This window comes from Narcine bancroftii, chromosome 14, assembly GCF_036971445.1.
Source record: "Narcine bancroftii isolate sNarBan1 chromosome 14, sNarBan1.hap1, whole genome shotgun sequence".
Lineage (NCBI taxonomy): Eukaryota > Metazoa > Chordata > Chondrichthyes > Torpediniformes > Narcinidae > Narcine > Narcine bancroftii.
Genome location: NC_091482.1, coordinates 60,182,849 through 60,206,926, shown reverse-complemented (window position 1 = coordinate 60,206,926; position 24,078 = coordinate 60,182,849). Strand labels below are relative to the sequence as shown.

At 40.4% G+C, this 24,078-nt stretch overlaps 1 protein-coding gene across 1 annotated transcript; it reads right to left on the bottom strand.

The window, feature by feature from the left end:
- Positions 1 to 1,264: 1,264 nt before the first annotated feature.
- ubap1lb (ubiquitin associated protein 1-like b) lies at positions 1,265 to 23,835 on the bottom strand. The gene is made up of 6 exons (XM_069910278.1): positions 23,782 to 23,835; positions 18,018 to 18,145; positions 10,486 to 11,232; positions 7,903 to 8,112; positions 6,122 to 6,223; positions 1,265 to 1,527 (listed from the first exon to the last, which is right to left on the bottom strand). Exons 1-6 carry the CDS (start codon positions 23,816 to 23,818, stop codon positions 1,393 to 1,395), a joined length of 1,359 nt encoding a protein of 452 aa, XP_069766379.1. The 5' UTR covers positions 23,819 to 23,835; the 3' UTR covers positions 1,265 to 1,392.
- Between the last annotated feature and the right edge of the window lie 243 nt (positions 23,836 to 24,078).

The window sequence follows — 24,078 nt, the reverse complement described above, 5'->3', positions numbered from 1 at the left end:
ACTCTCCAGGATTCTATTTCCAAGCGTTACCAGATGTTTGAACATGCATTGTACAGTGGTCATCTGAATTCACAAAATACCCAATTTGTAGCTATCTGCATTCAACACGTGTGTGTGCATCAACGAAGCCCGCTGTGAATGGAAAGAATAGGCATTTGTGTGGGATTGATGAATTTGTCAGGAAATTTAGCAAGTTATTTCAACTACGTGAGCAAAAAGATTGCGAATGGCTGTAGTAACTTGTAGACCCAATGACTAAAGTCCATGAATTTCAAACTTTCCTGGAGAACCCTGATGATCATTTGGAAACTAGATGCCACTTTTTACAGCATTTTAAAAAAAGGATTTGCTATTCAAATTCAAAAGAACCTAAGCCAAGGCCAAGCAGTGAGTCTGCTTTTCATAACCTAGATCCCTTATGCATCCATGAGAGAACCTATTGTGAGAGCTTCTCTTCCTATTGACTGGAATACCTCGAGGAGCCCACTTTTTGCTCCAGACATCCCCTCACTCCCCCCAATACTCCCTGCCTCCCTCTGAACACCCCTCACCCAATTCCCCCCCCCCCTCCAAGCATCCTCTCCCTCCCCCACATCAGGTAATGGTGACAGATAACCAACTCTCTCCCCTGCTTCCCTGGCCTATGAGTTTCAAATTGATTGAATGACTTCTGATCCCAGAAGATGATTGGCTCATCAGTGAGTGAAGGAGCAGGTTCGATGGGCTGAATAGACTATTCCTGCTCCTCTTTCTCATGTTCTTATTCAAGATAGCTTTTGACAACTCTCCACTGGCCACCGAGACAGAGGTGCACCAAAGAAGAGGTACAAGGACTGCCTTAGAAATCTCTTGGTGCCTGCCACATTGACCACCGCCAGTGGGCTGATCTCACCTCCAACCGTGCATCTTGGCGCCTCACAGTACGGCGGGCAGCAACCTCCTTTGAAGAAGACCGCAGAGCCCACCTCACTGACAAAAGACAAAGGAGGAAAAACCCAACACCCAACCCCAACCCACCAATTTTTCCTTGCAACCGCTGCAACCGTGCCTGCCTGTCCCGCATCGGACTTGTCAGTCACCAACGAGCCTGCAGCAGACGTGGACATACCCCTCCATAAATCTTCGTCCGCGAAGCCAAGCCAAAGGATAACACCAATAGCTCATTCGACCTCATGCCATTCAAAAGGACAAGCAGAGAACAAATCGACATTGGTGAGCACTGGTAAATTTTGTTATATGTTAAAAATTGGTTTATTTATGTGGATGTACAGCATACTTTCAATTAGGCTAGATGACTTTTTAAACTTTCCATTCAAAATAAATCCAGTGTTCAAGTAAAGATTATGATTACATGTACAATACCAGAACCAGAAATGTGAAAAACGGCACCTTCTATCTGGATCGCATCATAAGTTCCTCAAGTGCCTTTTCCCGGTGGTTGTTATGGATGAGAAGAACTTCCTTAATATCTTCGTGTTGAAAACCCATCTCATCGAACTGTGTCATCAGGGTCAAGAATTCCTCTGCCTTCATGCAAAGAAAAGATCAAGGAATTTGTTACATTTGGCAGCAAGCAAAAGCAAGGAGGACAATCAGCTTGGGGCAATGGAATCCAGACCAAGACTGACTGAGGTCCTATCACATCCTCTAAACTGAGAACAGAAAGCACAGCAGGGAAACATTTCTGGATTTTTGCACGATCTTAGATCTTCTAAAATGTCACTAGCACTGAAAATGTGTAGGATATTCAAAGTTTTGCTGCTTAATTAATAAAAACCACAGAATGAACCTAAATGAATTATTTCCAACAATGTACTGACATTTTACAGCCTATATTTAGCTTTCAGAAAAAGACAGCTGCTTCAGACACTTTAAATAGAAATGAACTATAGAAGTTACAGGCCATTTAGCCCCTCTAGTCTGTGCTGAACATTATCTCGCTAGTCCCATTGACCTGCTCCCATTCCATAACCCTGCAGACCTCTCCCGTCCACATATCAATCCATCGAGCCCGCACTCATTACATCAGGTGGCAGCTCATTCCACACTCCCACCACTCTCTGAGTGTTCCCCCTAATGTTCCCCCTAAACCTTTCCCCTATCAGCATAAAACTGACCTCTTGCAGTTATCTCCCCCAATCTAAGTGGAAAAAGCCTACCCGCATCCACTCTGTCTATACCTCTCATAATCTCGTAAACCTCAATCAAATCTCCCCTCATTCTTCTTCGCTTCAAGGAATTAGACATTGTTTTTTTTGTTCACAGTATTTAAAGAACAGAAGAATGTCATTACATTATACATTGTATTCACACGTTGATATGTTAATATTAACAGAGCCTAATTTAAAGGTTCGAGGGAGAGATTAGTTTTGAAAGATCGAACAGTGAGACAAGAAGATACAAGATATTTGTTGGAGTAGGCACAGATTTGATAGACGTGTTTAAGATAATGAGAGGGATAGATAGAGTTGATGTGGAAAGGCTTTTCCTATTGAGAGTAGGAGAGATGGATACAAGAGGTCATGGGTTGAGAGTTGACGGGCAAAGGTTTAGGATTAACATGAGGGGGAACTTCTTTACTCAGAGAGTGGTTACTGTGTGGAATGGGCTTCTGGGAAAGGTGGTGGAGGCAGGGTCAATTTTGTCATTTAAGAAAGAGTTGGATAAGTACATGGATGGGAGGGGGATGGAGGGATATGGGCAGAGTGCTGGTAAGTGGGATTAGAGGAGGGTACTTGGATCAGTGCGGACTAGAAGGGTCAAATTGGCCTGTTTCCGTGCTGTAATTGTTATATAATTGTTAAAGATGTGAGTGACTGTTTCACAATCCTAATCCAACTCAATCGATAAAATGCAAACATCAAATTATTTTTTAAAATTCTCTGTCTAATTTTTTTCTGCTCTTGAAAGGTAACTCCGCAATAATGAAGGTAATGCCAATTCAGCTCAACACAAGTGCATCAATAGACTGGGAATATGCTATTGCTTTGATTAAAGGATTAAAAGAGGTCATTTTAAACAATTTGATGCCTCCCCCACCTGCCTGGAATCACAATACCAGAGGTGGTCTTTTCAGAAAAGGATCTTTCTCACCAGCCTTTGCATTCAACGAACCGCTCTTCACGATTTCCACCACTTTCATGTGCTACAATGACGATTCCTTCTGTACCTGTGCTTCTGAAATAGTTTCGTTCCTCCTGACCTTTGCCTTCCCCCTCTGCGTCTGACTGCATCTCCTCCGTTCCCCCATCTCCGCCTTTGTCCTCACATCCTCTCTTCAGCGACAGAACAAAGATTGAGTTCAACTGATCTTCACTCTGTATTCAATGCATAATTCACTGCATTTTCCACCTGACAAGCCATATAGAACACCGGAGATCATTTCTCCTCTCTTCCCACACTCAGCTTTTCACAGAGACTGTGCCCTTCATGACTCTCTGGTCTACTCTTCCATTCCCACCCCCCCCCCCTTTCCTTTCACCTCTTCCTTTCCCACCATCCAAGGACTCAAACAGTCACTTACACTTCTGATCGAGGGTATTGAATTTTTTTCCCCTCAAAAACTTATGGAGGGATTCAGCGAGTCAAGGAGCACCTGTGGACTGGGGGGAGGAGGGGAGGGAGGTGTGGGGTAGGCACTGGCGTCACTAATGGGCTGCGGCGGGTGTGGACCACACCGGGTGACACCAAAGTGACTGCCGGTAAAAGTTTTGTGCAGTGTTTCAGTAGAAATTTATTATTTGTTTTATAAAAAATGTCTCTGCCGTTAGTTATAACAACAAAAACATTTTTCGTAAACCCATCTTACATGTATCAATATACCTACAAGGCTAAAACTCTAAGCTAATTCACTTTTTGAACCCTCTAATGCGCTCCGGTCAATTACAAAGACGCTTCAAATTACATGGTTTCGTCTGCACATGCTGTTGTTTTTGTTGCTGCTCTGCATATGATATTGTTACTTAAAGGAGTAATCTCACTTCTACTGCTGTTACATTCAGTGATATACGGGAATTACGATTTACAAGTAACATTAGTACAGAAAACTTTACTAAGGATTCTGTATGGACGGGTACAGGAGGAGGTGAGGAGTGGGGAGTGGTGACACTGGGTGACGACAACCCTAGTGAAGGAATTGTCGATGCTTCGGACCTTATCGCCGACAATTCTTTCCCCACCTCCCCCAGATGGTGCTCCTCCAGCAGTTTTTTTTTTGCTCCAGAGTCCAGCATCTTCAGGTATCTCGTGTCTCCACCCTTCATCAGTGTGGTCTCCTCAGGATTGGAGAAACCCAATGCAGACTGGGTGATGGCTGTACAGTTCACCAGGTAGGCATGGCTACTGCTCTCCATTCCTCCACTCCCACACTCTTTAGTGTTTTCCAACTGCTCCTATTCACATATTAACCAGATAACCTTGTTTATAGCTTGTCCCCATGGTCACCACATCCTTAATCTATCCTCCCTCCCCCCAAGCTCCCTGCAGTTTAACAAACATCTTTGCTCTCCTCGCCAGTTCTGATGCCTCCCCAGTTCTGACGATGGGAGTTTGACCTGAAACATTAGCCATTTCCGTTCTCTTACAGCTTGACCCGTGGACGATTTCCAGCACTTTGTTTTTTTTGGAATTAAATCAAGGCTCTGTCTGTTGTTTTGGGATCTTGCTGTGCATAAATTGCCTGTTATTTGTCCTATATTATAATGAAAACTACATTTCTATTTTACCAGTACTGGGATGAACAGAAAGATTTGAGAAAGAGACAATAGAAATGAAAAGATTTATACTGATGTATAAACAGGTTAGGAATTTATTCTCTGGGGCGACAAAGAATGAGCGGAGATTGGATAGAGCTACTTAAAATTATGAGGGGAATAGACAGAATAACTGTAGGTAGGCTTTTTCCACCGAGTAGAGGTGAGATACAAACTAGAGGACATGGGTTGAGGGTGAAAGGGGGTTCAATTTTAACAGTTAAAAATAATTTGGACAGGTCCATGGATGGGAGGGGTATGGGGGCTATGCACTGGGTGCAGGTCAGTGGGACGAGGCAGATTAATAGTTTGGCACAGAGAAGGGCCTGATTTGGTGCTGTAATGTTCTATGGTTCTATGATGTCTTAATTCAATTGAATTTGTACCTCACAGCAATTCTATAATGTAGGACATTGCGTCAGTGAGCAGGTGCTGGCTATGTTAGTGTGGGTAGGTTTCAACATTGGATTGTAGATTCAGGCTGCACTTGAACTGATTGGCAAACAATCTGCTGGAGGAGCTCAGTGGGTCAAGCAGAAAAAATGCTCAGTGCTTCGAGCTGGAACCCATCACTAGTGCTGATGAGGGGATCCAGCCTGAAACCTCACCCATTCTTCTCCCACTGATGGCTGTTTGACCCAATGAATTCCTACTTTAGATTGTGCTTTGCTCCAGGGTCCAACCCCCCCTACAGTCACCCCTGAGTCTCTTGAATTGAGCGGCTCCCAACCAAGAGTGCACAGCCTATTCTCAGGTTTGCACATGTTGAGTTTAACTTCAAAATAATCACAGGATAAATTAAAATAAATATACTCAACCTGTCAGCTGCCCCAGCCCTGGGGATAACAACTGCAATCCCCAGGGGCAGCCCTTTCTCCTTAAAAGGGGCAGACTGTCAGGAGTTTGTTATGGGAAAGTGAGTACTTGTTACTGAACAAAAACAAACTAGGGGTTTTGTCCAAAAATGTGGGATCCATTGCTCTGGTTGCAACACTATCGAAAAAGTTGCTTTGTTGATGTTTCCATGTCACGACTTGAGGAATGGGAGAGAATGCTTCTCAAGTCCAGACCACCACTCCTCCCTCAGCACGTCACATCAGTAACAGTCCAATCTGCTATCCAAGCATTTGACTTGAAGAATTATGCTTTGTGAGAATTGGTCACATAGTTTTGGATCACAGCTGCAAGCACACAAGAATTAATCTGTCACTTCTCTGAGATTTGCTGAAGAATGCTGACATCCCTCCACTTACAACCTTCAGCCATGGTAAAAATGCTGACAATTTACATGATCAAAAATTAATTTATAGAGATGGGACAGCCAGTTCATGATTCCCTTTGAAAATGCAGTGTATTAAAGATCTTCAAACCTTTTTCTCAGAATGTTGAAATATCTCCATAGCTTCTTCAACAAGTCTCTCCTTATAGCCCACCTTACAGAGACGGTCCCAGACATTAAGGTACCTGAGGATCTGGAAAGAAACCATACACAATTGAGCATAAAAGGATTAGAAACTATCCCCCCAATCTTATATTTCATGGAAGTACAAACATCAACCTGCACTTCCAAGGTCATGAACACTAATTATCGTTTGACAACACCAGTACAGGTCGTGGAACCTCAGGCCTGAAACGTCGACTGCTTTTTACTTCCTGTCGATGCTGTGTGACCTGCTGAGTTTCCCCAGCATTTTTTCATACTACAGTCTAATCTAGTAATCATTTCACAGACCATTTTAGTAACCTTGCTACTGGTAAATTCTAGGTAAGAAAATAGTTGTAAGAAATTAAAACTATTGCATTTTAACCTAAATACGAAAATGGCCTTATCTGAGAATTACTTTTATTTAATCATACCTGTAATATTTCATATTAAATTTTTTAATTGAGATTTTTACAATTAATTTAACATTTGCATGCAGTACATTTATTACACATCAATATAAACATCTATTTATAAAATATATTTTCACATACAAGTATATCTAGACTCTAGATTAGTGGTTTTCAAACTTTTTCTTTCCACTCACATACCACCTTAAGTAATCCCTTTGCCAAATGTGATTAGTCAGCTGAAGCTGGTACATGAGTGGAAAAAAAAGTTTGAAAACCACTGATTTAGACCATGTCTATTTAATTCTGGAATGCAATGGAACATTAAAGTGTTTTTAAAGACCTGAATCCTGCATGTTTACACCGCACCCCCGGTAGTTGGGGCTTGATTAAATAATTATATTAAAGAGTTATCAAAATGCTTCAGGACTATATCTTAGAACTGGATTTTTAGAAATTCCCATTGAATCCATAGGATGCTTGTCACTTGCAGCCCAGAGCGCCTTCTTGCTCTGCCTGCTTAATTTTGTACTTCAGAAAAGGTAAGTGTTACTCCCCTTCCAATAAATAGAACCTGAATTAATGGCGGGCAGTAATTGTTATCCAGTGTCGTACATTGTGCCACTCTGATTAATCAGTGTCTGAACACAGACCATTTGCAGCTCTCTTCTTTCTCTAGCAGTGTAAACCAGATTCATGACCTCTGAACTACTTCTTCATATTCTCTTTATTTTCAGTCCTCCAGAAGTTAGTGGGCACAGTCCAGGACATCATGGGTAAAACCCTTCTCACCCTCAAGAACATCGACAGGAAACACTGCCGTCGGAGAGCAGCAGCAATCATCAAGGATCCACAACATCCAGCACACACTCTGTTCTCGCTGCTACCATCAGGAAAGAGGTATTGGTGCCACAAGACTCATACTGCCAGGTTCAGGAACAGCTGCTGCCCCTCCACCGTCAGGGACTCATTTAAAGAACATTTATAAATTACACCCAAAAGTGTTCAGGAAGCAAAATCTTTGTTGTCCAGTGTAGCCTTTTGGCAGAAGGTGTTGTTTGTTCACCACTTTAAATAACTTCTCCCCATTAAGGTACTCAGACAAAGAAACTTATTGGTGCCAGCGTTGAGCTGGAGACCTCTGTACTTCCTAAGAATGGGTGGCTTTCATCCATGCTAGCAATGAGGTGCATTCCTTTTGTTGCCTGTAGAACTTCCTAATATGCACATGGCAAAACTACAAAATAATGTCAATATTGCTTTGAGACAATTAAACAGCATATCTGGCTCTCTGAGCATTAACTCTTACATAACACACCTGTTCCGTGCTGCCTTGTCCAATGTTCTGTATCGCCCAAATCACTCTGCTAATTGGATACCCCTGCTTTATAACTGGTTGGATCAGGTCTTGTTCTTTCTGACTGAGAGCCAACAACAGATTAGCAGCTGAATCTGGGAGAGATTTGTGGGAACTCAACGGCCTTGGAGTTGTCGGGGGTGCTGGAAGGCCAGAATTAGTTCCAAGGAGCTGTGGAAAAGCAAAGCAACATTTGGAATATGTGAAACATTACTGACAAGCAGAATATTAGACACAGTAAACCTCTGGAGGCATAGTAGAATTTTCCTTGACAAAGAACTGCTGGTGGAACTCAGCAATTCAGATAGCGTCCATGGGTAGAAATGTTCAGTCAACATTCAACTCAAAGCAAATCTTTATAAAGGGTTTTGACTCAAAATTTCTATCTATGGGTTCTTTCTGCTCTGCCAAATTCTTACAGCAATGAAAGGAATGCAGATATTTTATTCCCTGAAAGTGGCATCACAGGTAGATAGGGTTATAAAAAGAGCTTTTGGAATATTGACCTTCATAAATCAAACTATTGAGTATAGGAGTTGGGATATTGTGGTAAATTTGTACATTGGTGAGACCAAATTTGGAGTATTGGGTGCAGCTTTGGTCTCTTAACTTCAGGAAAGATATTGATAAGACTGAAAGGGTGTAGAGAAGATTTACTAGGATGTTGCATCCTATGCCATAGGTGATCTGTGGTTAGTAAGGGATTGCTTAAGGTGGTATGTGAGAGGAAAAAAATAGGCACAGCAGGTCATCTCACAGATGGTTTGACAACTTGCTTGTGTTGAGCTGCTCCAAGTGCCACAGGTTTATCAGTAAAATGGAAGTGAGGTGGTTTTGTCTTTGTTCAGTGTCCAGTGATAACCACCAGCAATTAGATTACAAAGTCATTTTTAGGGCAATAATAACAGGATGTGATTACTAATATTTTTTGCTGCAAGTCAAGTGTTTCGTAAAAGCTCTTTGAATTTGGAGTTAATTGTTCCACTCAATTTGAACATTGCACAGTTTAAAGGGAAATATTTTTTGCAATTGATTTGGCAGAAATTATTATTTTAATTAACTATATTCATTATATAAACACCATCATATAAAATAGTACTACAGAATAATTTGTGGCATTAAGATGGTTGTACATCGTTGCACCTGATGGGTGTAAGATGGTTGTTCACGTTTAAAATGGTTGTAAAATCATTTATCGTAAATATAACTAATTTTATGTTTTTTGGGGTTAGGGTACATTTGTCACAGTCTACATCTCTCTCTTCTCTTTGTCATTCACTCACACACTCACTGATTCACGCATGTGCAGCTGAGAGGGACCATTTCCAAATTACATACTTGAGTCAGAGTCTAATTTCAGTTATTGATTTCTACACTGCCCTTTTTCAAACGATTGCTCTATGATCTGCATCTATAATCACTCTAGCACTGAATTAGCAGACCATGCAGTGATGAGAGGGAAATGAAGATCCCGCGCTTGTGGGTAAACTGCAGGTTCATTAGCTTAGCCTCTCCATCACAAACTATCGAAATCACGGTGACGGGAAATGATGTTAAATGAGCAACTTTTTTTTCGCTGTAAAGGCAGTCCTCCGCTCAAATCACACAATGAGAACTGATAACATTGCATTCTGTACATTTCACAGCTGCTCTGAAGGTGACCCGTAAGAGACGGATGAGAATTGCTGAAGGCCATCTCGCTCCTACTTTCTTTGCTGCTCTGTAGGGAAGTATTTCCTCTGGCCTTTGCTCTTCCAAGGATAAGATTATCATCTCATCTCTGAAGTGCAGTGATCCATCTGGCAATCCTAACATTTACATTTTGTTAACATTTTTAGTCGGACACAATTTATTTAACAGCCTGTCCAAGAAAATTTGATTTTAACTTCACTGCACTCGAGAAACTATTTTCAATGTCTAAGAAGTAACAGTTCAAAAGGTGACGTTAATGGAAACAACTCAGAAGGGGATTTGAAGCCAGATTTAATAAATCAAAATGAATAAATATTGTTTTGTACAGTTCACTGTGGTACAGAAAGAAAAGCCCTGTTACTAATCTTAATAGCCCAGTATTCTCCAGGAAGTGCCAATCAAATGTGCTTTCTGCCTCAAGGATAGAGGCTCACATCATCAAAATTTAATCTATCTGTCTCTCCCTCCACAAACCAGAAATGAATCTGATCTGCTTGATTTATTGGGTAAACTGGCCTTGGAGCTGACCGTTGAATCTTGTATTCAGCATTATTGCCAATAATGTTTCCTTCTGACTCATTCCACACTTTAATGCAGAGTTTTCCGTAAATTCACTTTGCTCGTACATCATAACCCCCCCCCCCCCCCCACCCACTGAGGAATGCAGTGAGAGATTAGTTAAGACTATAATTCTGAAAGATGTTTTTTTCAACAGAAGTCCCTCAAGTACAGATGAATTTACTCAGGACGGAAAGTGGAAAGATACCCTTCTATTTATCAATAAAATCACAGTTTGTCATTTCATCTGCTACTGATTGTATACCTGATATGAAAATGCCCATCAACTCTTACCAGAAATGGTGGTTTATATTTCCTGACTGAAGTTCTTGTTCTATTCAAGTATGGCCTATCTATTTGACCCTGGGTACTGGGAAGTGGTGGGCTTCCAACAATAAACTTCCCCAAATTTATATTTTTGCCATTCTTATTGTTTGCATGCTGACAAGGCAATTTTCTCGAAAGCTTTTGTGGTGCATATGATGGTGACCAACTTGATCCAAACCTCCTAATTTCTTCCTCAGTATCAGTATTGTTACAAAGAGGCGAGCACCTCAACGCAGAGATGTGAGGCAGTCTTGTTAAACTGGCACTCAAAGATTCCTCATTGCATCTACTTCTAGAAGGATTATCCGGCGAGGAGGCTGGCCTCCCATCTAGGAGTTTGGATTGGATTCTAAACTTGCTCCTGAGAAATGGCTTTGAAGGGATCTTCTGTTTTTCATTTTCATCAGACGATGAGAGCTCGTCATCCTCTGAATATCCATCATCGCTTTCTGAGTCTGATATGCATGCAGCCTTCGGGTAAACATATTTAACGTCTGTCACACTGAAACTCCTGAATCTTCTGTTCCTCAAAACCAAGTGCCCCCTTTGAGGTTTGGTCTGATGAGATTCAGGACTCAAGTCATCGGTATATTCTCCCTCAAGATCCGAAAATGCAAGCCAGAAGGGTGGGCATGTTGGGACAATCCTTGGATGTCTTTGCAGGAATTGGTGATGCACCCACTCTAAGATCTTCCTTTCCAGTGTAAAGTCATACTGTGGAAAATAAAAATGCATATAACATTCATCATAAACATGGATTTTGAACACGTTATGTAACAATTTCTGCCAAGCAGCCTCGATAGCTTTTAAACTTTAATTTTACAACAGTGGAATCTCATTCATTCCAAAATTAATTACCGTACAAGATGGAATTGAACCTTAAAAATGTCACCCAAAACCAGGGGTCATCTTATAGGACAAGTATAAAATCCAAATCTTAATATCCTGTGGTTTAGAGTGTCCCTCATGGCGATGGAGAACAGCAGAAAACATTCACGTAACTCCGATAGTCCTACCATTAAATATTTTTCAACTGAAACTTACTTTTGGAAAGCTGAATTAATATTATATTTAAACAATAAAAATGTATTATAAACCTGTCTAACATACATGCACCTTAAAATAACAGCACGGACAGCACAGTGAATGTAATGGTTAGCACAACGCTGTTACAGCGCCAGCCATTAGGACTGGGGCTCGAATCTCGTGCTGTCTGTAAGGAGTTTGTACGTTCTCCCTGGGTCTGCATGGGTTTTCCCCGGGAGCTCTGTTTCGTCCCACTGTTCAAAATATAATGGTAGGTCAGTTGGGTGTAATTTGGTGACAAGGGCTCGTGGGCCGTGCCGAATGTCTAAATTTAAAGCACATGGCAAAGTTATACTTGACACAATTTTTGTTCCTGTAAAAGAACCAATGACTAAGTGACATTATTATCGTTACATAAGTGAGATCATCATTATAAACCAGCTGGGAATGATTGATGAATATTATATGAGGTAATTGACAGTATTTTGCCATTTCTTGAAAGTGGGATGTGTTGCTTAGTAGTGTGTTTAACAGCATCACTCCACTGGTCAGTGGGATGGTTGGTAAAGGGCAATAAGCTCTCAGCGGTAAGTGCCAGACTTGAGATAGTGTTATACAGTGAGTATAGCTCAAAACCTACATTTTAAGTGGAATTTCTGGGGGTTGTCTTATATACCCAGTCACCTTATACCTGACATATGAGAGATTTAGAAAAAAAATCACTTTAATACTTCCTATCTGTCTCTTTTAACTTTCTTTTAAATCCATTATTTTTTCAAAAAAATTATTTTACTTTCTGTAAATAATTATACACTGCAATATATCCAGTTTGAAATTCTTGGTTACTAATGTGTTATTGAGTGAGGATTCTACAACCTGATTATTGAAGAACCTCTGATTTTTAACTTACTTAGTTAAACTTAGTTAAAAAGTTTTTCTAACTTTAACTTAGTTAGAATCATTGGTAAAGGGTGTAATTCTGAATCAGATGGAAGAGTAGAGAAACGCCTCACTCAGAAACCACAAAACTTTGATGAGAATTGTCACTGAGAAGAGTGGCATGTATCACGGCATCATAAAGAAAGCACACCAGCCCCTCTACTTCCTCAGGATTTTACAGAGGTTTGGCATGACATTGGAAATCCTGGCAAATTTCTACAGCAGTACACTGACCGGCTGCATCATGGTCTGGTATGGGGACACCATACCTCTGTGTCGTGGACACAGCCCAGGACATCACAGGTAAAACCTTCCCCACCATCAAGAACATCTACAGGGAACACTGCCGTCGGAGAGCAGCACCAATCATCAAGGCTCCACCCAGCACACGCTCTGTTCTTGCTGCTGCCATCAGGAAAGAAGTCTCGGTGCCACAAGATTCGCACCAGCAGGTTCAGGAACAGCTGCTACCCCTCCACCGTCAGACTCCTCAACGACAAACTCAATCAGGGACTCATTTAAGGACTCTTGCTTCTGAACTTTATTGATTTTTTTTCTCTGGGTATTGCAGTTTGTTTACATTTCTCAATTTGTCGACATGTATCTTCTTAAGTAGATTTTTGCACTATAAGATGTGATAATTCTGCCTCAACCGCAGGTAAATAAAAAATCTTAGGGCTGCATGCGATGTCATGTATGTACTCGGACAATAAATCTGATCTTTGAACTTTGATGTATCATTCGTTTGCCGTCAACCATAAAATGCAAAGCATTTTGTGTGTTTGGACGGGAAGAGCAAGAGCGAGAGTTGGCAGTACTTCTGAACTTCGTATTATAGCAAAATTACTGATAGATGATTTGAAACATATGCCATTGTTAAGGAATGCACACGAAATTTGAAGGAGGTAGGTGAGAATGTGAGAGCAAGACAAGAACTGATTACAAATACAGGGTTTACTTTGTTCAAAAGAGTTAGAAAATATACCTAGTTCATCTATTCAGAACAAATTGTCCGTTGGTAAAATGAAATTAACAAAACAAGTATCAGTGCAATCGATCACAGTATGAAGGTAAAAATATAACAAACCTATGATTTGCAAAGATTTCCAAATCTGGAACTGATTTAGCATTTAGCTTTTACGGACCATGATGGAAATTATAGTTTCTACCAGATGAAAGCTCGACTTCAAACAACAAATTTTGGCAGCCCATCACTGGCAAAATCAGGCTAACATAATCACATATCTGAAGTCAATCAGGTAATTGTCTACTGACTGTTGCAGATAGCACAGCAGTAGCCTCATTATCAACAGGGCATTGTAGATGAAGATTCAATCCACTTACAGTATTTTTCATACAAGACAAACATCTCAGTATTAGATAGTTCTATGCAGGGTGAGCTGAATAATAGTTGTTCAAAACACAATGGAATAGAAATTCATCTTTGATCATGTAGCAAAAGTGAAATAATGATGTTGAATGCATTCTGCGCTCCTTCTACTTCAAGTCAAGTTTACTTTCATCTGATTGTACAAGTACAGCTTGACGAAACAGTGTTCTCCAGCCCTCAGTGTAAAACATCCGAAACAGACATAACACACATACAGACAAACAATATATATATACAGGACAAGTACTCATCTATAAAAAAATAAATAAATATTGATTCATGAAAATGAAAGTGTTGGATGGTAGTGTGAGCAGTTCAGCGTTCTCACTGCCCGCGGGAAGAAGCTGTTCCTCAACCTGGCGCTACTGGCTCTGATACTCCTGTCTCCCTCCCTTTCGGGAGTAGCTGAAAGATGATACGTGTGGGGTGGAAGGGGTCCTGTAGAGCGCGTCAAAAGAACCAAAGACTTGTTGATCCAAACCAAGGCTTTTATTAACTAAAAGACTGGAGCATATCACATGTAGGTCGACCAGTCCAGAATGACCTGGTCCGGCTAGGAGCAATCCTTTAAGACCTGCCAGTAGGTGTGGCTACACTCTCAGCCAATCACAGTCATCCTACACTACCGTCTGTACATATACACATTGGTAATAGAATCTGTACTATCACAGGTCCTCAATGATTTTGTGTACCCCCTTCAGACAACAATCCCGGTAGATCATGTCGATGGGGCGGAGGGAGACTCCAGTGATCCTCTCTGCCACTCTTATGGTCATGTGGATTGATCTCCAATCCATTTCGCTGTAACAACCACACCACACTGTGATGCAGAGGCAGGACGCTCTTGATAGAACTCCTCCAGAAGTCTATCACTGAGCTGCACATGGAGTCCATAGGTGGAGTGCTGCCTTACTGGGATTTCCTAGTGTTTTGCTGGGGACCACCTCTTGAAGAATGATGTACCGGCTTTGGGGGCCGTGCAGAGGAGGTTCACCAGGTTGATTCCAGAGATGAGGGGGTTAGCTTATGAGGGAAAATTGAGTCATCTGGGACTGCACGAGCTTGAATTTAGAAGAACAAGGGGGATCTTATGGAAACGTATAAAAATTATGAAAGGTGCAGATAAGATAGAGATAGGTAAGTTGCTCCCATTGGTGGGGTAGACGAGAACTAGGGAACATAGCCTCAAAATCCAGGGTAGTAGATTTAAGATGGAGATCAGGAGGAAACTGCTTTTCCCAGAGACTGGTGAATCTATGGAATTTGCTGCCTATTGATGCAGTGGAGGCGACCTCAGTAAATATATCTAAGATGTGCTGAATGGCCGAATCCGGCCCTATTTCTTATATTCTTAGTTTGACACTGGTCTATTGAGGAGAGACCGAGCAAAGGCTTGGAGACCCCCAGTCATTTGAACGGGTATTCATAGCCTGCAGAATAGGAAAGGCAGTAATTTATTTTTAATTATTTTACTCTAGTTTCTTTCAATAATTTGCAAGTATTTGAATGTGCTTTTAATAATATTTTGGTAGTTAAAATAAGCAATTTTATTACTTTTATTTTCATAATTTTTACTAGTTTTTAAATATATCTGAATGTCTGCTCCATTGCTTTGACTACGTTTCAACACTTTTACTGAAGTAAAATGCAAAAGTCTGCAGACACCATGGCTGAAATAAAAAAAACAACACAACGCTGGAGAAACTCGGCAGGTCAAACAGTGTATCTTATGTGGCAAAGATAAAGATGCATCACCAACGTTTCAGGCTAGAGCCCTTCATTAAGGAATAAGGAAAATGTTGGCAGGCTCCAGAACAAAATGGTGGGAGGAGAAGCACAGTCCCACAGGATATAGGTGGATAAGGGATGGAGGGCACACCAGCAAACAGGGGGAAGAGGGATGGCTCTGTGAATGGAGGGAGGGGGGGGGGGCAGAGAGCCGGAGGAAAGAAATCAGAGGGATAGGGAAGAGAGGGAGAGTGGGCTAGCAGAAACTGGAGGAGTCTATGTTAATCTTAGATGTTGCTCCTCCACTTTACGGGGGGCCCTGGACAGACATGTCAGTGTGGAAGTGGCCACAGGAAGATCCCTATCACTGATGCAGACAGAGGGAAGGTGCTCAGCGAAGGTTTTATTGAACTGGATACAGGGAAATGCTGGAATTTCCCAAAGTAGTTGCCAGCTTGTTTGGGTTTGCCATGCATGTGTAACAAATGTGGATACACACACCCTCACCACTGAGGATCTCTGCACCTTTGTCTTTTCCCCAGGCCCTAAGAAAGAAGTAAATGTGAACTTATTCCAGAGAACAGTAATCTTTGTGCATCCCTGCTACTGACTAGAAAATCCAGGCCATTAGTTCCAGCATGAAACTTATTTTTTAAAATCAAATTAGATATACTATTAAATCAAAGATTCTGAAACAAGTTATTTCATGTTTAATTTCCATTTCATCTCTTAATGCAGTAAAACCCCTCTGTTATCCGGAATTCAAGCCACGGGCAAGAAACTCTGCAGAAAATAAATAGGCAAAAAATACAAAAGTTTAAAATTGACATGCTTCACTGTTCACTAATCGCACAACACACAATCTCAAACAACCAGAAAATCCACTTATCCAGCATTTACCACAGATTTTACTGTATTAAAATACATTTCTTTCTTTGAATTTTGCTCAGTTTTCACTCTACAACTCCGAAGTAGTTAAATTCCACAAATTATTGTTCCATGATAACTTAGCAAGTCTATTCCATCCAAACACCTATAATCAGATGTCATGTTCTTTTTGAAGTGTCTAACATTATTTTTTTCAAACACCTACTAATTTGCAGGAGAGATTCCATGATCCCAAAGGTCCTAACAACAAAATCTAACATAACAAAACGTGCCAGCAAGGAGTTCTCTCATGGAGTCAAGGAGATCGTGACTGTGTGCATCCATCTGCAGGGTGGAATCAAAGTCTTTTGGTCTGAACTCTAATCTTTTCTTGAGATATTCTGTCTTTTTTTTTTGCTTGAAATTCAATAATAATCATTTACCACAAAGATTCAAAGTGATTAACATCATCTCAGGTCCAATTTTATATTTGATCATTGAAATATGATCTACTGTTAGTGAATGAATGATCCCAATCTTTTGTTTTGCCAATAGCTATGCTGAGGGAAAGGAACATCCCAAATGTTATTGAACGGTGAAGCAGGCATTAGGAACCATATGCCTAACTCTACTTCTACTTCCCAGATTCTTATGGAGAAAAAAAAAACAAATTTTTTCAGTTCTGACCAGTATTTAAAATGAAATTTAAAAACTGAACTTGACAATATTTGATGATTTTGTTCACTGGAATCTCAGCTAAATTTTTGAAAATGGAAATACAGTAAAAACCCCTTGTATCTGGCTGCTAAAGGGATGGGTAGATGCCAGATGTGAATTTTCTGGTTGCTTGAGACTGCATGTTGTGTGAATGGAGAATTAATGGCAAAGTGCTCCAATTTTAAATCGTATTTTTACCCATTTATTTTCTGTGATTTTATTTGCCAGTTGCTTGAATTCCGATAATTGGGATATCACTGTAAAGACGTGGTAAGTGAGAGAAAGCATGTGATGAGGGTGAAGTAAGTGGACTTCTGTTAAATTGCCAGGGCCCTAATAGTGTCCAGTATGTACTCAGAGTTGGTTAGCTGGACCCAGACATTGATGTTCTGATATATTAATGCAGGTTGAGCAAAGAACTACAGATGCTGGAATCTTGAGCAAACAATGAGAAGCTGGAGGGACTCAGGAAGCAATGAACAGTCAATCTTTCAGGCCAGGAGCCTTTTTTGAGATTAAAAGATCCCAATCCAAAACACAGATCGTCCCTTTCTCTCCATGGACGCTAACTGACCTGATGAGTTTCTCGAGCTTCTCATTATTAATTCTAGTTTCAGTTTTAATGTAATTCTTTATACAACTCAATAAGAATACATTTGGATTTCTGACAAGAGCAAATTCAACACTGAAAGAAGTTATTTCAGATGGAAATTGTAACATTCATAATATATTAATTAATTCAACAGCTGTAATCGGTTGTAACTTCATGCTTCAGTTACATTAACTGTATAATGTAACGACAAAGCATTAATGCACCAAATGATCTCGTTACCTGTGTTTGCTTCAGTATCTCAATGCAGTCAGGCACACAGGGAGAGCTTGGAATGAGTTCTTCCAATTCAATGGTCTGAAACTTCTGGGAAATTTTAAAAGGTACTTCATCCAAATAACTTGAGGTTCCTGCAACAATAACAAGATTCAGTAAATATAAAAGTATAACTCTGCATGAAACAGGGCTTTTTGGTGATGCATTATCACAGTTTATGACAGGCAAATAAGGTTCTGAGAACAAAAACTGTTTTAAAATAATCTCCAAGACAGGCAGCACTTGTAGGAGAAACAGTTAACATTCTGAAGAAGGGACTCAGACCCAAAAGCTTGACCATGTCTCTTTCCACAGGTGTAACCTGACTTTGCTGATTTCCTCCAGCAGTTTTTGTTTTGTTTCCAACTTCCAACACCTGAGAGTTTAAAAAAATTTTTTCACAATGATGAGAACGAGATATCTGAACAATATTTGGTGAGCACACAGCCTTCTCAACACACTTGATAATATACATCAGAAAACCATACTCTCAAATGCCAGCTTACATCACTTTCGGCCCTTTCACCTGAGACATAACAGTTTTTCTTCATCATTTCCTGAAATGCAAAAACAGTGGCTAATTTCAAGGCAACGGGAAGTGAACAGATCTGGAACGCACTGCCTTGTGGGGGTGGTGGAGACATGCACTCTTGGGCCATAGTCAAAAGCACTTGAATCAGTAATTCATAGAGGACCACAGACCAAGTGCTGACAAATCCAGTGAGTACAGATAGGTACTTATGGTTGGCATGGACAAGGGGTGGGGATGGAGATGCAAAAGGCTTGTTTCTTTGGCTCCCAAGTGAGAGCATCAAAAAAAAACTCTACTTTATCAAGCAAAAAGTCCTTCTTCTTCTTGGTTCTTGATTGTCCAAAATATTCCATATGGAATTTAAACTGGAAGTGGGGGAGGAGATTTTTGAAGAGCTGTCTCAAATTTAATTGGGTCTAGTTGTGTGAGTATGGTAGGGTGAAGATGATTCCATGCTTTAATTGTGCGGGGGGAAGAATGAATTGCTGTATACACATATGTCTTGGAAGTTGGCCCTATAAATTGGGTTGTGTGACCTCATCTGCTCCTAGCAGGCTTGGGTTCGGTGTAGGTTTGGTCATCTATATCGAGCTGGCAGTTCAGCATTTTGTAAAAGCAGGTCAGGCGGTGTGCTTCACGTCCGTCTTGGAGTGAGCTCCACTTTAATGAATCCAAGAGCTTTGTAACACTCGCTTCTCTTCCATCTGTATTTGTGACAAATCAGGCTGCTTGTCTCTGGACTCATTCGATGGGAGTTGTGCTTATGTTTGTGTCTGGGTCCCATGCAGCTACTGCGTATTCCAAATGTGGTCTGATGAGGGTGAGGTACAACTTCTCCTTGACAAAAGTTGAATAATGATGGAAGTTGGATCTCAGAAAATTTCAGACTTCTGTTGTCTTCACTGTTGTATGATGTATCTGATCATTCCAACGCAGGTCGTTCTGGATTTTGATGCCAAGAAATTTGGTCTGTTCGGTTTAATCAAGGGTGACACCCAAGATTTTGTATGATGCTTTGCCTTGTTTTCTCTTCCTGGTGACCCACATTGTTTCACATTTGGAAGGATTGAACAGCATACCCCAATTTTGTGACTATTCTACCATTCAACATTGATGAAGGGAAACAGTTTTTCTTACTTTATTGTGATTTGTTTATTTACATGGAATATGTGTGCCAAATTTGGCACGACTTTTCCACATTGCATTTGGGAATACTTCTCCTGGCACAGAGAATGCCTACCATTTCAAATGTGGTTATACAAGCATTGCATGAGACTTTAGTCAGGAGTACCAGACATATTTTTAATCGCAGAAATATATTTTGATCTGGGATATTTTGACTGGATGTTTTTACAATTACTGCATTTCCAACATTCCAGATAATTAAAATAATTTACTAGCTTTTACTTCATTCAATGCTGTTCATTTTCTGAGGGATTTTATTTTGCACACAAAATTTTATGATTATTGTAGAAATGGTTCCTGTCCAGCTGAGAAACAGTGGTAAAACCTAAAAGCCTTGGTTAGAAATGATTCATTTATGTAATATATAAATCAAGGGAACATTTGTACCATAAGTACAGTAAAATCCCCATTATCCAGAATTCAAGCAATCGTCAAAAAAGTTATGAAAATAAATAGGCAAAAAATACAAAAGTTTAAAATTGGCATCCCCCGAGTGGTCAATTTTTGCCAATCCACGCAACACGCAATCTCAAGCAACAGGAAAATCCCCATGGGTGCTGGATACTAGGTTTTTACCGCATATTGCTGACATAAACTTATTTAATTTTATAAAGACAATGCAGCTGGAATGTAACTTTAAGTTGGGGCAAAGAGCCCCTGTGCTCTATGTCAATGTCACTGTAAATAGATGCTCCTGTCACAAACAGGATATTTAATGGACTGACATATTGCAGCTAATTTGGCTTTCTCCGTTGATCTGCTGGTCCTTGAATTAATTTGAGATCTTACAAACTCAACTTATAAGCTTGCTTTAAATCCATCAGTTGAAAGATGAATGACTTTGGTGTTCGATCACAAAATGAAAAAAAAAAACAGAAGCCAGGAAATTTCACCACAGAAGTGGTTTCTTTTGAAAGTTTTAATATTTTCTTAAATCAGATGGGAGCCTGGATTTAAAATCTCTTTCAAATGATAAAAGAAAAACAAATTGTGCAGAGGATACGGAGAGTCTGCAGAGAGGTATGGATAGATTAAGTGAGTGTTCATCAGATTGATTCCAGAGATGAGGGGGTTGGCCTATGAGGAGAGATTGAGTTGTCTGGGACTGTACTCGCTTGAATTTAAAAGAATGAGAGGGTATCTTATAGGAACGTATAAGATTATGAAAGGCATAGATAGGATAGAAGTAAGCAAGTTGTTCCCATAGTTGGGGGAAATTAGAACTAGGGGACATAGCCTCAAGATCCAGGATAGTACATTTAGGACGGAGATGAGGAGGAACTGCTTTTCCCAGAGGGTGGTGAATCTGTGGAATTTGCTGCCCATTGAAGCAGCGGAGATGACCTCAGTAAATATATATAAGAAAAGGTTGGATAGATTTTTACAAAGTGGTGAATATGGGGAAAAAGGCAGGTAGGTGGAAATGAACCCATCATCAGATCAGCCATGATCGTATTGAATGGGGGAGCTGGCTTGACAGGCCGGACAGGCCGACTCCTGCTCCTATTTCTCATCTTCTTATCGCATCTCTTACAATGAAGCTCTGAATTATTCAGGCACCTGCCTGCTTTTAGTTATACCTTGATGAAGAGCTCAGGCCTGAAACGTTGGTTATGTATATTTATCTTTGCTAGATAAATAATGCTGTATGACTTGCTAATTTTCTCCAGCATTTCTGCTTGCAGATTTTCATGTTTACCTCAGTCTTATCCAAGAGTCAGTTGTGGATTGGGCCTGAAATCAGAAGCTCTCAATGCAAGAACCAAGTTTGAAGCAGAAGGTAATTGGACAAAGTGAGGGCTATAGATCACAGAGCTAAGGAAAGGTTAAGGTAAAGCCTGCAAAACTGACTATTGAACATCCCTTGGAGAAGTTTGTGCATTGACTGTGTGGAACCATGGTGTAACATGGCTTCACTTCATTTTGCAGTGTTTGTCATTATTTCATTCTTGGCAATGTGGTCAGATTTTAATTTATTTGAATCAAAGTGCTTCATGGCATGTGAACTGAGGTACAGTGCCAAACTTTGTCTTGCATGAAAGCCAAAAGACAGTGTTGAGTACAACAGACAGTGCGAAATAAATAGTGCAATAGGGAAAAGGTTTGGCTAAAACAGTACAAAGGCTTTTTGTTTTACTCATGAGAGGGCCATTCAATAGTCTGGTACAGTACAGAATGAAACTGCCCTTGAATTTGGTGGTGCGCATTTTAAAACTCATGCATCTTCTGCCCAATACAAGGGTGTCTTTGTCTGCAGGCTTGACAACATCATTATCTGCAACCACTCTACTATCTGCTCTGGCACTCTGGTTCCCATCCCTCTGCATCCCTTGTTTAAACCCTCTGGCTAAGCACTAGCTATACCAGTGGGACCTTTTCCATCCCACCAGTATAGGTCCCACCTTCACTGGACAAGAGGCCCAATGATGTAGAAATGTGACTACCTTTAAATCCCCAAACACCTCCACCTCGCTGTTTCCAAATCACGATGATGTGTGGCCGATTGTGGTGATCCCTTGTACCGTGCATTTTACCAGGAGTGGATATTAAAGCAGCTCTGGGAGTAGGGAATGTTTAAAAAAGATTCATCATTAATGCTGAGAATTCACATCAATCAAGTGACATAAAACAAAACACATACTAGCACAAATCATTTATTAGGCTACATTTATTAAGTTAATGCACAAGAAGATTCTCAACTGTTATTCAGATAAGATTGAAAACCTAGGTCTGTTCCTATCAGAGTTTTGACGAATAGTGAAAGAAGCTGATGGCATTTATTGACAGTAAACCCTCTGGTATCCGGAATTCAAGCAACCGGCAGCCTCAAACAACTGGATTTTAAAAAATCAAGGAAAATAAATTTAAAAAAATTAAAATAAATAAGAATAAAATGATAGGTTAAAAAATGCACAAGTTTAAAATTGTAAAGGTAAATGTTCTCTGAAGTAATACAAAACTTTTGGTGAAGTTGGGTGCAAATATTCATCCAGCGGAGTGCCTTGGTCATGCTTTGCTCATAGCAGGTGTTTGAATAAATTTTGAATAAAGTTGCGTTTGAATAAAATGGTGTCGCCCAGAATAAAGAGCTGGCTGACGCCGCTCACTGTTGGGGCGACTCTTAGTAAAGCCCCAGACAGAGGCTTTATCTGTAAACTTTGGGGGTGGGGTGTTTAATTATCTATAATGTTGTTGTTGTTCGTCTTTCGGGCGGCTCTGAGGATGGGGAGGAACCTGCAGATGCAGCGACGGTTAAGTATTTTCAAAGAATGTGACTGAAAATAAAGTAAGATGCTTGAAGGTTTACATATTTATGCAAGTTTGTTTAGTGTAAGTGCAGTATAGTATTTTTGTCTTTTAAACTGTTTATTCTTAATGCAGGTATATTAGTTGGGCATTGTAAGAGTAAGTCTCAAGCATCCAGAAAATATACTTATCCATGTGCTGGATTCCAGGGGTTTTACTTATATTATATCTATTTGATACATTGCAGAAGTTACATCAGGGCAAAGTAATAAAGTGCAACACTTCTTCTTTTCGCAATGGATGGTAGATGTTGGAGACGAATTGTGAATTAGATGATCACTCGGAAAACTTTTGAATGAGAGCTGAACCAATTATTTGCTAGAGCAGAAATCATGCCTTATGAAGGGAAGCTCGGCAAGATCAACATGGTCTTCAGGACTGGTTTTAAGACGCTCCAGGAGTTAGTGTTGCAGGTTATATCTCCTAATCACCTTGGGCTTTTATGTGTTCTTTTGGCATTCCCATGAGATTAAAGGTTTTGATGTGCCTTGGGTGTGTCCATCAGTTGGCAGAAAGCAAGCGGTCGAGCAGATGGTTGGCACTTTTAATTAGAAGATTGACACTGAGACAACACATTGGCCACAAGCTGCAACCGTCCAGGATCTATCCACAGACGGTCACAGTTTTGAAGTATGGCTGATTTGCTTTAATATGAGGAAAGGATAGAATTACCTGACAGTATATGGATTAATCTAGAAAATGACTTACCCAAACTGCTGCAAACTTCGTTCCCTGAAACACTCATTGCAGCACTCACAATACACTCTGAAAGGAAGGAAACAATTAGATTACAATGTATGAATAACATTGGAAGAAGTGATGTGGTGTCTATCAAATAATACACAGTAAAAATCCAAAAATCTGGATGCCAGAAATCTGGACCACCCAAGAATCTGGATATCTCGAAAGCTCTTGGCTTTTGTGTGCAGGTGTAAGCGCCACAGATGCAGAGTGACCACACGGAAGTTCAGAAAATGTATTTACTTTGTATGTTATATGGAAAAA